The following is a 17,064-nucleotide window of genomic DNA, read 5'->3' as shown; positions in this document are numbered from 1 at the left end:
TCTAAAAATAGTTTTCCAACGGACAAACGCTGATATTTGAATTTATTGTTCGTTTTTTCAAACTCGCGTAATTAGCTCCGTTCGGACAATATTATCTTATCTTTTAAAACCGTGTCTGACATTGCGCGTCATCGTACATATAATTGTCCTAGCCATTTCAGCAGGTCCGATTTTCTGCAAATCGACGTAGGAGGTTATTGTGGACGCTCGGAGCAGGCAAAAGCTCACAGATTACAAGTCGCGATACCGTCTAACTTCACTTTCGAGATCCCCGGGTGGCAATCTCTAACACCGACCGACTTCATTCCTTTCTTCCTCGCTAAAAACTCTTGTTACGTACTAAAGAAGAGTTTGCTGAAATCGAGAAACAGTATCCGCAACCGGGATTTTCGAAATTTCTAAAGTTTCAATCGTCGCGTCTGTGGTTCGATGATTTTCTGGCGAAATTTCCGATTTCTCCGCGAGTGAAAATGCGCCATGTTAACGGATAATCTATCATTATTATGCGGCAAATGAATTTTCATGTATGTAGATTACCGTGAAAGTAACGATATCGTATCGGCGCGCGTGTACATACTTTTTAAAATGATACTACGTTAAATGTGCTACACTGTTGGTAAACTTATATAATACTTTATACAATAATAATAATAGTAATATGATGTTAGTTCCGCGAAAACGAGGTATTTACCTTCCGAATACGTACATATAAAGAAAACGTTCCTATTTGCTTTCTCAGGATCGGTCGAACTGTTCGGTCCAACGATCGATTCCTGGAGTCTCAGTCCGCGGGATTAAGTAATCACGGACGGTTCTGTGCATCGAACCAAGTGTTTTTCTCGGGCAAATTCAACGACATTCCTGATTAAACGCGGAAAATCAACCAGACGACCAAGTAGGAAACACCGGGTTTCAATAATAGGTTCGGTGCTTCTAATTTACACGTTACTTAATCGATCGGTGATCTATCTATTATTATAGAAAATCTAGTGATCGACGATAGACAGTGCCAATATCGCTCTAGGTGCAACAATAAAATTGTTATTTCAAGTAAAGTGTCTATTATTTAGCGAGAAATATACATATGTATACGACTCGAACGATGGTGATACAGGCAAGGTAGAACACTTAATAATTTTATACCATATACAGTGTTTCATTCTAATTTAAAAGCTTCTTTAGATAACGCGACATTTTATACCTTTTAAACGACTGGTTTAGAGACGAACAGCTATTTTACTTTGAAAGTTACATTCTCAGAATGGTGCACACTTGTGTCGTTGGGTGTATTTTGCTTCGTCATAAAATTATGGAATCTGGTTTCCTCGAAGGAAAGTAATTTGCCAGTTTCATTCACTTTCGTATGGTACGAGTGATCTTAAATTGTATACCAAGTATGAAATAAATTTTCTCCGATATACGTTCATTACCCGGTATTAATTCTTGCTAATGATATAAAAAAAAAAAACGAGTTTCTCTACTTGCTAAGTTTCTATTTATAGTGTGAATATTAGTGTGAATATTTACAAAGAATTGAATTTTAAATTAAGAACGCGTGCGCACCGAGATTACGAGGGATAATTCTGTTAAGCGATATTCCGAAACAATATCCCTACGATACCTTTTGGGCCACTTTCAGTCCATAAGGTGTAAAGTGTACTCGTGACGGAAAGATCTTTGGCGATACGTTTCGATGAAACAAGTCAAGCTCATGGTCATCGAACTGACTGGAGAAACGAACCAACTCGTATTACCTGGAAATAATACCTGTCTGGTTCCAGTGACTCGTTCGACAAATGATGCGTAACCGCCGGAATTTATCATAATTATGGCTTTCCACCGGAGATCGGGAGTAACTTTCGGTTTTCGGAGCTCATTTTTTTCCCTCGCTATTCCTCGAGACGACATTCTAACGTCCTTGCAATATTAATAAATTGAAAATAATCAATTTATTCGCTCGAGTTAGGCTTACGGGCATTGCACGATAATAAAAGTTGGTGCAACGAATTTCTCCAGAACTAGTTTAGAAAAATATTATCAGCTAGTAAAGTAAAACGGTTGCGAAAGAATATCGGTTTAAAGAAAAGTTTCTTCTCTTGGGTGGGAGGTCTCCTCCGAGCAACTGTTGGGTAACTGTTGGATATCTTCTTACGCGTACACGGAGGGCAATATAATTGTAAATTTAATGTTATTTGCAGAGAGAAACGACTCTAGTAAAATTGGAAATTAATGTCTTGGAAGCTTGATAATTAAGAATATTCTTACGGAAACGCGTTTTTCTCTAATTTTTTTCTCGAACGTATTTGGTTAGAACCCCGTCGCGTCGCGTCGTTAAGAAGCGTAACGTAATCCTGGCGATCTATATTCGATCCCAAGTAAATAACGTCGTACCTCTGGTCCATAGACATTGCGAAACTCCACCTTGAATGGAGTCAGCGAAAGACGACTGTTGCCATGTTTTTCCGCGACGCTTTCTCGACGACCCAATTCCTCGTTCTAATTGAGTCGTGGCATCTGAACTCTGCTTCCATCTTCGTAGACGTGCAATGACAAGACAGAGTGGAAGAAGCATCCATCCGGAAGGCATGACACGCGTCTGGCAGACGGATCCGTGGTTATCGACGAACCTCCGCGACCTCTCCCCAGGTCATTCTTTCGTCTATGCCTGGGACAATCCGAATTCTTTCAAGTACAACCATGAATGCACGCGAGAAAAAGTATTTAAACAACGAGACTCATCGAGTAAGTATCGTACATTTTTCAAGGAGACACGACAGATGACGATTCATCGATTCACGATAAATTTATATCTGTTTAAAGCATTTCAAGTTGATTAATGCCAGGTGACAGGAATATGGACAGAAATATGGCGGGTAAAAATTAACGTGCGCCGTTGCGAAATTAAACAGAGTTTCGTCGTGCAAAAAGAATGGGATAACGGAAAATCGGTGTATCCTCGTAAAAGTACAATTATGACGGTCGCGAAGCAAATTGTTTTCCGAAAAAAGGCACGTCCCGTTGTTGGAACGTTCCGCGTTTCTTTGCTGCGACAAAAAGTAACGCGATTTAACGTTACGCAAAGCAGTTTTCCTGCTTCTAAATCGACCATTATTAACGTCTACGGAATGTAACACTTTTAACAGGATGAATAAACGCGTGGTCGGAATAATAAAAACAAAGAAGATTGTTAAAAATGAAATTACAAGTGAATCGCGGCCTGCATTTGCAATTTAAATATTTTTCGCGTCCGTATCCATCTTTTCATCTTTGTCCGTACTTGGCTCGTGTTTGCCGTATCTACGTCGATCGAGAAGCACGTTGACAGTGTTCTCGCGAGATTAATGCTGGTGTAACGATACTCGGATGGATTCGGCCGAACGGATCGCCCTCTTTTGCAACGTCGCGACGCGACGATTGCTTAAACACTCGGTCCAAGTAAATATCGAGGCATCGCAATCGGCGTAACGTTAATTACACAGTTACTTAATCAGTGGCTGTTTAAGAATATGAGTTACATTCTATGGAAACACTGATTATCTCTTTAAGTTAATCAAGTCGTTCGTGCTGCTGGTGGAGTCTACTATTTTCACCTATGACTATCATTAGCTTCGACTCGGTCGATCGCATGTCAGAATTACATAGATTATTTTTAGCATTCGACGAGGAGATAATTTTCAAATGTTGACAGATATTCGTAATTTCAATTAACGTTACATTATACGTTATACCGATGTACAATTTCACGTCCAGCAACTGTCCAAATCAAACATCCATTAACAATTTTTGCGTAGTTTTATTTTAACGAATACCTGTACTGTTGATCGTTCAGTAATTGGATGATTCCGGTTTATCGCGACAAAATGTTGCTTGATATTTTTCGGTTTGTTGGCGGAGGATGGTAGCCGTGAACGGGGTCCCGTGAACCCGTCGTGAATGACCTATACATACCGTAGCCTCGTAACACGGACGAGAGGGAAAATCTTCTCCGAGAGAAGGGATTCGCCATTCTCTCCTTTCGTAGTACACCTAGACACACTTATGACCCGGATAGTGAATATGGCAGTCGGGTAAGATCCACGGTCTGGTCTCATCTCGAGCGAACATCTCTATTTTAGCATCGTCGTTCTTGTGTTCCTACAGCTGCTAATCCTTGGGACTCTGTCTCCTTTTAATTCTCTTTTCCTCTTTCCTCCGTGCAGTGCTCGGTTTCTTCTTTTTATCCCGTGTGAAAATACTGTACTGTAGAGGGTGCTCGGAAGAAAGTCAGTGGGTCACCTCGAGGAACAGTTTGCTCGCCTTCGGAATCTTCCAGGTATTCTGAAACGGAATCGAACGTGGATTATTAGTCGATTCGCGCGCGATCAAACTTGAAATATTTACGTTCGTATGTGGTGGAGTCGATTAGTCTACGTATAGCATTTGCTTCCATGCTTCCAAGCTCACGATTCGAAATTCATTCAACGACCTTTTTTACTCTCGGATAAACGGATTCGATCGACTGGAACGATCAATTTAATTGATTCTGTCGGATTCGATCAAGCGTGTGGGTGATAGTTTATCGTACGAATTGTGCCGATGATAAATAATACATGTATCGCTTTTCACAGATTTCTCGGGCGAAAGTGTTGACGATGTTCGTCACCTTGAAAGTCATTAGACCGCAGAATTATCTCGGGTTTGCGAATCCATTCGCTTTCCATTTCAATTCACTTGCTTCCTGAACGATCATTCTGTGCTCGCGTGCTCGCGTTAATTAAACGCTAATGCCTTTTTTCTCATACGCAATTACACAACCCTCGCGCGATTAACGCTCGTTTTAACCTCAGATATTTTTTTCCAACCACTGTTTCACCGTTTCAAATGAAATTTCAAGATAATTTCTTGATAATCAAGTCGTTATTATTGTATACAAAATAGCTAGGTATACTAAATTAAAATTAATGGTAATTTTCCTGTTACATATTACGAATGTACGAACAAGTACGTACGAGTTTGCATTCGTCGAGTTCCAGTTTCTTTTAGAAATTATTATTATTATTCGAAAGTGTTGGAACACGATCGAGATATTTAAAAGAAAAGTACAGCTTATCTATTTGGAATAAATGTTTCATCAGGATGTGGCGTCGACGAAGCAGCATTTAAACTGAAAACTCAAACGAGAAAGAGCATGCTCGCTCGCGCGGAGGAGTATCGATAGGAAAGTAACGATAATTGTGCAGGCTTGTCACGATATTGCCAACTATGGTACACCGTTGCATTCACGAGTGTTGCTTTATCGACTCTCGTGGACTAAATTCCATTAAAAACACCGTTATGAATACTGTATCGTGAATCGAACAAACAGACGGTGCATAGCTAATAAATTAAAACGTTTTACGAGTCTAGTCTCTATTATCAAATTGATGATAAAATAGTCGTAACAGTTTAAAACACGTGAAAATTTATGTCTGTGAATCATAAAACCTTTGAAACGATTGGAAAATGGGCATATGTAACAATCGCGAGGTTGTCGGTTACAAAATTCGAAACACATACGACAGTCTCGTGTTTCGATATAAATTCCTTTATGGTGTGGAAGAGTCGAGGAATCGTGGCAAGATTAGCTTCCTTACGTGTCAGGTTCATAGTGTCGACCAGAAATGGAGAAAATCCTTGCATAACTCCTCAACGTATACACTTTGTTGACTTTTTTTTCTTTTTTCCTTTTAATAGACAGACTCGTAATCACCGTGTAAATTTCGATTATTACTTATACACGTTTTTAATCTTAATATTAATATTTTTCCAAGAGTGTAAAAATAGTTTAGTTATAAAATAAGTAAACGATCGTTGCGTAAGTATTATCAAATTCGCGTATTTTTCCCGCTCGGGGGAAAAACGATTACAAGCGACGAGGAGATCGCGATAACCAGGCCAGCGTGAACTTGATTGAGAAATCGGTCAACGAAGGTCGTCGTGGTCGTCGTTGTCGTCGTCGTCGTCGTACCATTACATATTGCATACATGCATCGGAATCTCCTTTCATTCTCAGGTATGGCGAACGTCGTGCCATGGCTGCTGTCGATGTGCCTTCTCGGCGTTCGGGAGTTCGCCAACCAACCTGGAACCAATGCGCTTTCACGTGATCACGAAGCAAACGGCCAAAGAAGCGTATCTTCAGGAATTCGTTCGGTACGAAATTCTTTTATATGCAAATATATGTATGTAGAAACTAGCGCGGTAACTTGAACTCGTAAAATTCAACGGTCAACGATAGGTCGACGATCAATTAAGAATCGATAAAAATTAAACTGAAGAAATGAAAATTGGACGATTCCAGAAATGGATAGATCAAGACAAGAAGAAATGTTGGACTCTTTCTAAATAAAATTCTGGTTTCTCGAATCGCATTCGTTTAAAGTTGGAGTTTGAAGCGATTAGTTTGTTATCGGGTCGATGCTATTCTAACGCCATTCTAGCGTCTTTACTAAAAACTTTTAAACGTCCTTCACCAGTCGTTAAGAAATTACAAGACCTTGATATCGAGTCACGACGAGCTCCCTGGACACATAAACTGTCCAGGCCACATAGACACCCCTGCGACTCACGAAAATTCAGTGGATAGATTGGCCACGACCCCGGAATACAGCAATCATCTTTACGGCTCGACGCCGGACTCGAGCGATTACTTTTCTCGGTCTCTCGAGATGGTCAGAGTTGACTCGAGGCCAAACGGAAGGGATCGAAATGTATTTAAGACGGATTCCGATTCGTTGAACCAGCTCGAGTCGCACGGATTCCATTACGATCCTGGTCGAGGACACGTCGAGGACGACTACGTCGGACCTGCGATGGAACTAGTGAGTTCTCGCAATTTCCTCGAGGCAGAATCTGAAACGTTAAACCTAGAATTGTTTGGTTGTAATTATGGCAGGTATTCGCCTGGTCGACCGTCGACTTTACCTACGACAGCATCGAGGCGCGAGATTCCGCCATCTACGACGGAGACTTGATCGCGGAGAACAATTTGCCGCTGGGTATCGATATTTGGAAGGACAAGGTCTTCCTTACGCTCCCGAAGTGGAAGAGCGGCATTCCGGCGACCTTGGCCACTGTACCCAAAAACTCCAAGACGAAAAGTCCGAAACTGAGGCCTTACCCCGACTGGGGGTGGCATCAAACAGGTAAAGATCATGAAACTCTCTGGTGCAGTTTCTAAAACACTTTTAATTTAAAAACAGATTTATTAGTAAAAATTGTCCGTCTGTATAATTCGGGGTAATGGTAGAACCGTTTCAGCTTGAAAGTTACCACCGTTTTTCTAGTATTTCCATACGCAGGTTCTCACGGCTCTTCTTCTTAGGAAAGAGGAGTGAATTATTCGTACCCTTATATTTACGAGCAGTTTTTAATTAGTCGAGCGAACGCGTCTGATAAAAACGTGTCTTTAGGGAACTGCGAGGGCCTGACGTCCGTGTTCAGGGTGGAGGTGGACGAGTGCGATCGCCTGTGGGTCCTGGACTCTGGAAAAGTGGACGTGGCGAACGGAGGCACGCAAGCGTGTCCGCCGGCGATCCTCGTGTTTGACCTGACGACGGACAATCTGATCAGAAAGTACATTCTGCCGAACGAGCAAGTGAAGGAGGACTCGTTGTACACAAACATCGTCGTGGACATCAGGAACGAGGATTGCGAGTCAGCGACGGCCTACGCGTCCGACGTGTTCAGATACGGATTGGTGGTGTACGACTTTCGCAACGATTCCTCCTTCAGGGTTCAACACCACTTGTTTTTCCCGGATCCTCTGGCCTCCAACTACGAGCTACACGGGGTCAAGTTCCAATGGACCGACGGGATTTTTGGGTTAGCGCTGAGCCCCGTCGACATTCACGGCGACAGAACCTTGTTCTTTCATCCGATGTCCAGCTTCCGGGAGTTTGCCGTGTCGACGTCCGTTTTTAGAGACAAGAGGACCGCCGACGAGAGCTCGGATCACTTTATGCCGATCGGTAGACCGAGGGCCAAGGACTACGGGCACTCGTCTGGCTCCGTGGTGGATCGAAACGGCGTCATGTTCTTCAACATGGTCACCAGAGATTCCGTCTGGTGCTGGGACACTAGAAAAGAGTATATCCCCCAAAATCTAGGAGTGATCGGTACTAGTAATTTGTCGTTGGTGTTTCCGAACGACATCAAAGTCGATCACGAATACGACCAGAACGTATGGCTGGTCTCCAATAGACTGGCCATGTATCTTTACGAGAAGATCGACAATAGCAAAATCAATTACAGGGTGTTTAAGGCGAACGCGAAGGAAGCAGTCAGGGACACTGTCTGCGATCCTGGCTACGTCGTGCCTGGCTCCGAGCACGGCTACGACGATACCTGTTAAATAATACGAGACGTTTTACGTTTTGAAAAGTAGCGAAACCTGAGGTCTTGGCGAAAACCGACGATGTTTCGATATTCGGACAGATGGAGATTCCTCTAGCGAACACGCAATATGTAATTCTTTTCGAATTATTTTTCACGAGAAATCATCCCTCGTTCGGTTGTAGCGATCGCAACAAGATATTCAAGTTGAGCCTAGTCGAGAAACACTACGTATTCACTGAATTAGTATCGATGGCCAAACAGTTGTAGCGTAATACATGCGAATTGACTATGGGGAAGGGATTGAAATTCATTTCCAAATCTGTTGGTAATGTTGCGAGAGACACGAAAATCGTAATGGGATCTCGAGAACCCAGAATTCTTCTAGTTTAGAGCATTATTAGAAAGTGAAAGCTTCTCCCAGCGTGCTACTCGATTAGATGTGCACGACAAAGAAGGCTCTGTTACACTCGGCTCTGACGCAAATTAGGCTAACCCAGACCAAACGTATACACAGGGTGGATCATCCGACTATCTTCGTACGAGAAAAACTCTATTTTAAGAAAGAGATTATAACGATAGAAAAAAAGTACTTTTCCAAAGGCTATTCATTTTACGTACCAATCGATACATGCTTTTATTTTATGCAAAATAGAACGAAGGTACTTTGATCGAAACGTGATTAGTGATTTGGAAATTTTAAAACATAGTGTTAAAGAACTGAAATTACAATATCCTTTCAACCGATCATTTTTCGACTCAAACTACGTTTGATTAATTATACATACATACATATATGTATCATATCCATTTAAAATTTCATCGACACATTAACTGCTATGATGGTCACTGGTGTCCGGCTTTATTATCCAAATACTTGGAAGACACTTTTAAACGCACAAATATAATTCAAAACGAAATAAACGTTCCATCCTGTTGAAAATACAAATATTTGTCGCATAACTCGACGCACTTTCCAACTAAAAATAAAACTACGCGACAGTTTCGCGACCCCGAACAAGTAAAAAAAGTAATCTTTCGTTGCGATACAACCTATTTTTATAATATAAAGTCTTTTGAAAATAAAAATTATCCTGGTTAAAATTCCGAATAAAAAACAATAGAGAAATTAACTTTAAAATGCGAAATTTGTTATTTTGTTCGAGTGTCTTTGTCGGTCGTGTTCGAAGCGACTGAAAATTCTTCCATCGTGGAATCGAAATCTGCGTACGAGTTTGTGCACTGCGACGTTTCGGAAAACACCGTGTAAGCCGAATCGAAGCTGTCCATTTCTTCCAGAGTGGTTTCGAAACTTACAGGCTCGTCTTTTTCAACGGATTTAGCTCCTTGGACATTTTGATCCCTGAAATTCCATTTCTCGTCACACCTATCGTTGTCATTGTGAATTTCTTCCGTGCATGGCCCCTCTTTGTCGATCCTCGCTTCCGCAATACGATCGTTTAATTTACTATTTTCAGACGGTTCCTCTCGATCATCCCCTAACAGAGATCCAGACGAACCGGACCGATCGATTTCTTTAAATCGAAAAGTCTGAATGTTCTCTTCGGGTGCGTGGAATTCTATCAAATCTTGGTCTTCCAACTCGATAATAGAGAATCGAGTGTTGGTTGCAATGGCGCTACACTCCTTCGCGCTACTAAAATTCTTGTCGTTCGTTTCGACTTGGATCCCGGACAGAGATTGCGATTTCGAATGTTGATCCACCGATCTTCGAGAACAAACTTCCTGCGATTCGATCTTAAATTCCTCAAAGTTCTCGTCAACAGGCTTGGAAAACAACGATCCCTCGATCATTTCTGCAACGCATTCTCTCAAACTTATTATCGTTTTCTCAACTTGCCTTATTTCTTCGAGAACGTCTTCTCTCTCGGAGTCTACGTTTCCCGAAAACGTGCTGTCGAGCGTTAAATTTGGAATCGTTTGCAGATGTTGTTCGATAAAGCTGGAAATGTCGACGTCCTCGAGGTCGGTGGATCTCTCGAACGATTCGTTTCCTTGCGCCTCTTTTGCCAGACTTTCTTGTCTGATCCTTTCAGCGAGTTTCGCGTTCTCGAGAAGCGTCGACGTCGACGTAGACGCTGCGTGGACCTCGAACGGCTTCAGCGTCGACGTCGATCTCGATATCTGTGCCAGAGAGTAAATCTTGAGAAAGAAATATCGTATGTAAAAGTACAGGACGATTAACCAGAAGGAGAGCACGATCTTGAGAGATATTTTCTCTTTGAGCGCAACGATGTCAACCTCTATGTCAGGTTTGGCAATACTCTCGTTGTTTTCGCGCTCTTCTTCGGCGGTTAGGTCCGATAGTTCCTCCATATCGAGACCATCTTGGAAAACTTGTTCGTCTACGTGTTCAATGTCTGCAATTTCCCCTTCGTTCTTTCCCAACCGAACGATTTCTTCGGTCCATTCGATCGGATCTTGACCATTTATTATTTCGAACGTCTCGTTCAAATCTTTCCAAGGACCGCTCCAACGAACTTGCGATGGACCTGTATCGAATTTTGACGATTCAATCGTCGAATGGAGCTTCGAATTGTCTAAAGATTTTGCAAAAGCATCGCACGTGGACGATTGTTCGCTATCCGAAACATTGTCTGTCCAAGACTCGCGCAAAATATCAAACGTCGTAGCAAACATCGATCGTACAAACTTGTTGAAACTCTTGAGCTCCTCAGTTTCCTCTTCGGCTCTTTCTCGATAACTTTCTGCGTCGATCTTCTCCTCTTTGACTCTGTCTTTCGACTCCGTAGCTCGAACCAAAGGGAACAGAATCGATTCAACGTAGCCGATCGAAGCAATCGATCGCCGAGATGTTAAATTCTCGATATCCAGCACACCGGAAACCCAATCCGACATCTTGACCATAATTGGAAACTTAATATTCGTGCAAATATCTTTCTCGATGATTCGAAAAGTCTGTTCATTCTCCTCCTCCTCCTCCTCCTCCTCCGAACATTCTTCGTTCGCGTCTACGTTGAAAATCTTTTGCAAAAGCTCGAGCTTCATCGCGGCGATTGCGTCCAGGTTGAGTCCAGCGATATTTATATTTCCTAGGAGCTCCGTCAGGCTTGTCAGGACATCGTCTGCCCGATGTTGGCCTTGAATTAACCGACGATATCCTTCCACGTCATCGTAACCGTCGACGATCTCTAATTGGGGGATGTCTGGCAGGTTGTCGGTGTCGATAGCGATGATGCAAAGGCTGTAATCGTCATTGGTCTGGTTCTCGTCCTGTGACTCGCGAATAGTAGCCATTATAGCTTGTTCCAATTGGTTCTGTTGCTGAGAGATCACCCGGTCCTCGGCGAACTCGTTGCTCAATCGACAAACGAACTCGTCGCTGGACTCGTCCAAGTAACTGTTGTTTATAACGTCCTCCATGGTCAGGATGTCGTCAGGAAAGTCCAGAAGCGAGTCCATGGACTTGTACGAGAACGCATCGTGAACCATCTTGGCTGTCGTGTCGTCGACGATATCGTATTGGCGATTCTTTCTTCCCTGCGCGTTCGTATTGGCCAGGACAACGCCGTGTACTAAAGAAGTCACGTCTATATTCCTGACAAAGTCCGCCATGTCCGGCGACGATCTCCTGTACGTCTCATAGGGCTCGTTTCGCGGGTATTCGGTTCTCTGGTTTCTATTCTCATCAACTTCCAGTCGAGTTTCAGTATTTTCTTGGACGTTGACCGGCCAGGGAGAGCCAACCGGGGCTGGAAATTCTGCGACGTCTTGGTCGGTTTCCGGTATCGTTTGCGCTTGGTCCTCGACTTGGCCCTCGACTTGGTCCTCGACTTGGTTTCGACTTTCTGAAACGGAACGGGAACGGGAATGGAACATTGTTTTACGATAGTGTTAATCGAATAATTAATTAATAACAATTTTCCTCACCTTCCAACACAGCCTCAATTTCTCTTTCACGATCCATGATACTCGACGACGAACTAGAGACGATGTCTTCGTTCACGGTTGCCTTTATCGTCATCAACGACTCCTTGTCGTTTCGCACTTGAGGGATCTCAGGGGTCGATAATCCAGTCGTACGGTCGTATTTTACCAAAGATTCGACAATGTCTTGAACAAATGGTACTTGGGACGAAGCCGTTTCATCTCTCACATCCTCTCTAGCGGGAGTCCTGTCTAGGTCACGGCCCTTCTGCGTGCCCTCCAGCTTCTTGCTGGAGGTTGTCGAAACGTTCCCTTGGTCGTCCAGCTTCTTAGGTCTGCTGTACTTGGTGTATCGTTTCCTGTTATCCGACTCGGTGGCTGGTTTGTCTTTCTTGATGTTCTGACTGGTCGGGGTGACGCGCAGCCTGTCAAAATTGTTGCGCGCGACGTTCGAATCGATCTTGGCGAACTTTGAGTAGGAATGGCTGTTTGACGGCTCGATTTTCGTCGTCGTCGTCGTCGTCGTCGTCGTCGTCGTCGTATCGAGTAAGAAATTTTCCTTGTTCAAGTAGTCGTCGTAGAGCGCGTTCGCGTCGTCGACGGGACCTTTTCCGAAACTATCAGAGTTCCAGATGCTGGCACGAGGATGGCTTTTCGAGTCCTCGGAATCTCTGCCGGACGACAGTCTCCTCTTCGCCTCGAGTTCCTTTTTATCTTTTAGCAAAGTGACCTCGTTGTAGGCCTTCAGAATCCTCATCTGTTGAGCGTGCAGCTCCTCCGTCATCGATCTCGCCCGATTTCTCGACTTGAACACTTTCGAGCCATTGGTCGAACGTTTCGAGTCGAACGATTCCATCTTGTTGGTCGGTGTGATTTTCGATACGCTCTGGGCTTCCCTTTTGCTCCTCCTCGGATACACCGGAGGCTTCCTGCGGTACGTCGTCGCCTCCGCTTCCGGTTGCCGATCCGTCTGCCCCAAAGGAAGCGTCCTGAAGCTATCGACCTTGGGCTGCTTCCCAGAGAACTTTCGGCTCGGCTCGTTCTTCTTGTCGAAACGCGACTCCGAGGAACCGCAGTACTTGGCCTCCAGTTTCTGCATTTCGCAGTCGCAAACGCTCTTGTTCGACGACGATTTCACCGGATCGAGCTTCTTCCTGCTGTCGTCGGACGCCGATTTCCCGAGTTTCTGACGCGCCGACGCGGTCGGAGACTTGTTGGCGGCGCCGTTATTCGAAACCGAGAAACGAGAATTTGTTTTCGCGTTGCTGGCGGGCGTCTCTACGTTCCTGCTTTGATCGTTGAAACGTTTGCGTACGTGGAACATTCTGTTGCGTTTCTTTTTCTCCGTGAAACTGGTTCTGGAACCATTCGTTTCTAGATCCATCTTCGTCTGCGTGCAAACGTTTCTTATCGACTTAAGATCTCTGGTGGAATCGGGAGTTGGAACCTTCCTCGATTTCTGACGCGTCTTGTTTCTAGGTTCCTGATTCGCTTGCACCTCTTGGGAAATTAAGAAACGGTCTTCCTTCGGATTAGTTGCCAAAGCAGTCGATACCACCGGTGCTTGATATCTGAATAATAATTATTTAATTAGTTAAAGTTAACAGTTAAAAACGAGTTGCTACTTCTCTCTCTCTCTCTCTCGTACTTGTCCATTTTTTCGGAAACATTTTTCCGGATTGATTTATCTTGTTCCGGAAACGTGGCGGCGTGCAACGTTTCGAGATTAGTTTCACCAGCGAACACGTCCCACTTTTTTTTCTCCAGCTGCCGAAGTAAAGATTGCAGCTCCGAATTGTTGGCGAAATCCTTCTCGTAGCAACCGTCGAAAACCATCATCGAGTCTTTGTAGAACCTCGAGATGTTCGTACCTCTGGAAGGGTGTTCGAGTTTCGAGTCGTCTTCGTCCACCTCCGACGCGCAAACTTGCAACTCAGACTTCTGTACGAGATCTAGGTCTGCAGAATATGCATAATTGTTAGTTAAATATTTAACAAGGCACATTTACGAAAGAAAATCAAGTTGATCCGATACCAGGGCCTCGAAGAAACATTCGACCGATTACTTTTACAAGGACTCGCGCGTAAGTAATTTAATAAACTTACCATCGTCCGTAGAAGCTTCCGAAACGAGCACGGTTTCTCGTTCGGTCATCTTGGTTGATTCCAGATCTATTGTTTTATTCGTCGCTGGTAAATTCTGGACGATCTCCGAAAGATCCCGTTCATCGTCTTGAATCTGTCGTACCTTCTGCACGGACACGTCCAAGCTCTCGTTTATTTTCATTCCGTACGCGTTCTTGAACATCTTCAGGTTACTCTGTAGCAAATTTTCAATCGCTGGTAAACTGTTGCTCATCAGAAAATCTGTCTTGACGTTGGTGACGTTGAACGAGTACACGTACGGCCGATCGAACGTCTTCCGAACGAAATTGTCTTCCGTGTTCGCGTTGATGCTCGCGTTGTCGACGTTGCTTTTCGGCGTCCAAGTTCTCAACGCGATATCGTTCATCTGGCAGCAGGTTTTCCCGTCGAACGTGCGATCGGTCAACGAGCAATCGCAGTTGAACAGAGTTTGCAACTTGACGGGACTGCAGCTCGACTTCTCCACGCTTCTTCCGATCTGTTTCCGAGTTGATCTGTTGCCGATCGTCTCCTTTCCTCTTCGTCTCTGCGACCAAGAGCGCATCTTGATTTGCTTCGTTCTCTGTGCGTCGAACGCGTCCGTCTCTGCTCGCTTCTTCCTCGAAACGCGTCGCTCGGACGTTTCCGTTTCGTTTCCATCTTTCGGAACTTGTACGATCGTTTTTGAACATCCAACCACTCGTGGATGGTTTTCTGGACTTTCGACTTTCACATTAGGAGCCTTTGACTCGTCGATCGGGAATTTCGTCTCCAAGAAAACTACCAGATTCTACGAACGGAACAAGTTTTTTTTACCTATAATCGTTTAATAGTAACGCGTATTTTATCAGCATCGTTCGATCGACGTTTTAGTCACACTTACCGAATCTGTTTCACGTTCGTCGTTGATTTCCAGTTGCGAGTGTTGGTTGTTCAAGTTAAGGAGTCTATCCGTGTCGCGTTTACCGAACCTGATAACAGATTCATCGTCCAATTCCGTCAATCTTCTATGCGCCGCTCTTTCTCTAACCCTGATGCGTGCATTCTCGATGTCGTGTTCGTTCAGCCCGAGAAGCTGCATCGTTTTCTGAACCGGCGTCAGATTAGAGTCGTCGATAATGTGCGAAATGGTGTCCTGCGTGTCATAAGTTTCATAGCTCTCGCAGGACAACAAGGTGGTCAAGGACCTCGTTCTGTACTTGGAGTCCTCGAGCTTCGCGTAGAGACGAGTGGCGAGCAAATTGGTGTCGCTTCGCATGGATCTCTTAAATTTCCGTATTTTCTCGATGTGACGCAGTTGCAGGAACAAGCAAGAGTTCGAGTACCAGTTGTAAGTAGCCATAACTGGGCAGAATACGATCGGTTGTTGGAATTATAAATAACATTTCGTTCGAAGAAAGAACAATTTACCCGACATTTAGTCCATCCGGATATCGCGTCGATGTCGTTTAAAAACTTGCTCGAATAAATTTACTTACGTAGAGGCACAAGTTTCACAAAGATGAACTCGAGGAACATGAAAATCGAGAATCGGCTGTCGTACCAAAGTAGAAGACCGATCACGATCACGATCACCTCGAGAACGACGTTCTTGAAGAAGCTCAGGATCAACCAGGGTAGCAGCAAGTTCGGTCTGCTCCATGTTATTATAGGGTAAATGTTCGTCACGTACGTGAACGTGTAAACGTGGGCAATTACGATTCGCGTTATTACGATCCACGATAAAACTGAAACGAGGACGTTTAAAAAGTTCAGAGCTTAGTTTTGCTACAGTCTTGCTACTATATTTCCGATTGAACTGTGTTTATTAACGTTGCAAATTTTTACCAGTTTTTATCGTGTCCTCGCCGATGGTATCAAGAATGAGTGCACTTTGGGATAAAGATAAATTTGAAATACGTTCGAGTTCGTTTGTCCATTTTAACGGGGTCCAGTCTAGCGTGCTGTTAATCTTTAAAAGAAACGTTAATACAATGGCAATAACAATAAATAGAAGGAAGGAGGTAAAATGGAGGTTATAACAGACGGAAGTAGAAAATGGCGTCTCGAGGAAGGTTCGAGTTATATAGTATACGTATATGTACGTAGGTACATGGGTATTTGAAGAACGAGATCAAGTTCATCGAGTCTCTGTATGTAAAAGTAATCGATTGCATATTTAAATTCCACTAAAATGATTCGATCGATCGGGTTGTTTCGAATCGTAGGTTATGGAAGGTTAGAAAGGAGAAGGTTATGCGAAAGAGCGAGCAAAGCACTGCGTTTCGAGATATTTACCAAGCCCACGAGGTTCATTATCAACAGTTCCGTCCGAAAGGAGAAGCCAAGGAAATGTCCGAGGAAGCTAGGCATCAGGAACACGAAACTTTCGAAGGAGCCGGAAGACCAGCGAGTCGTCGCTTTCACCGAAGCCGATCATCGTCGACCTGGTCTGTAGATTGAAGAATCCTCGATCACCACCGGTACCTCCGCTCTAACGATCACCCGAAAATTTCACAATGGACGTCCGTTGTCCGTCGACGCGAGCACGTTTTCTCTGCCGAACGCTTCCGTTATAACAATCGAAGGCAGAGAATCGAAAACAAGCGAAGCGTGCCGGAGCCGGCAGCGTGATTCGTGTTGCATAGCTCCAGGGGCACAGATACCGTTTCTCGTATAAAATAAAAAGACGTTTAAACGG

The 17,064-nt window shown here is 43.9% G+C and overlaps 2 protein-coding genes across 2 annotated transcripts; one reads left to right on the top strand and one right to left on the bottom strand.

Annotated features, from left to right (window-relative positions):
* The first annotated feature begins 28 nt into the window (after positions 1-28).
* Positions 29-9,381, top strand: Y-h (yellow-h). The gene is made up of 6 exons (XM_076767434.1): positions 29-922; positions 2,540-2,742; positions 6,032-6,171; positions 6,495-6,839; positions 6,914-7,163; positions 7,431-9,381. The coding sequence occupies exons 2-6, from the start codon at positions 2,547-2,549 to the stop codon at positions 8,369-8,371; spliced, it is 1,872 nt and encodes a 623-aa protein (XP_076623549.1). The 5' UTR covers positions 29-922; positions 2,540-2,546; the 3' UTR covers positions 8,372-9,381.
* Positions 9,382-9,453: 72 nt separating this feature from the next.
* LOC143342997 (uncharacterized) lies at positions 9,454-17,038 on the bottom strand. The gene is made up of 8 exons (XM_076767433.1): positions 16,662-17,038; positions 16,212-16,335; positions 15,863-16,111; positions 15,268-15,728; positions 14,367-15,174; positions 13,910-14,219; positions 12,265-13,832; positions 9,454-12,182 (listed from the first exon to the last, which is right to left on the bottom strand). The coding sequence occupies exons 1-8, from the start codon at positions 16,734-16,736 to the stop codon at positions 9,505-9,507; spliced, it is 6,273 nt and encodes a 2,090-aa protein (XP_076623548.1). The 5' UTR covers positions 16,737-17,038; the 3' UTR covers positions 9,454-9,504.
* Between the last annotated feature and the right edge of the window lie 26 nt (positions 17,039-17,064).

Source organism: Colletes latitarsis, chromosome 6, assembly GCF_051014445.1.
Source record: "Colletes latitarsis isolate SP2378_abdomen chromosome 6, iyColLati1, whole genome shotgun sequence".
Lineage (NCBI taxonomy): Eukaryota > Metazoa > Arthropoda > Insecta > Hymenoptera > Colletidae > Colletes > Colletes latitarsis.
Note: the sequence above shows the minus strand (reverse complement) of the source record. Positions and strands in the feature narration are given on the sequence as shown.

Bases quoted from the DNA above. Each gene is read 5' to 3' on its own strand.
- LOC143342997 (XM_076767433.1), bottom strand. From the start codon at position 16,736: ATGCCTAGCTTCCTCGGACATTTCCTTGGCTTCTCCTTTCGGACGGAA. The intron at 16,336-16,661 runs GTAAATATCTCG...TTTCTTTTAAAG, and splicing joins TAATGAACCTCGTGGGCTTG to ATTAACAGCACGCTAGACTG. The intron at 14,220-14,366 runs GTAAGTTTATTA...CATATTCTGCAG, and splicing joins GGAAGCTTCTACGGACGATG to ACCTAGATCTCGTACAGAAG.
- Y-h (XM_076767434.1), top strand. From the start codon at position 2,547: ATGACAAGACAGAGTGGAAGAAGCATCCATCCGGAAGGCATGACACGC. The intron at 6,172-6,494 runs GTACGAAATTCT...GTCCTTCACCAG, and splicing joins TATCTTCAGGAATTCGTTCG to TCGTTAAGAAATTACAAGAC. The intron at 7,164-7,430 runs GTAAAGATCATG...ACGTGTCTTTAG, and splicing joins CTGGGGGTGGCATCAAACAG to GGAACTGCGAGGGCCTGACG.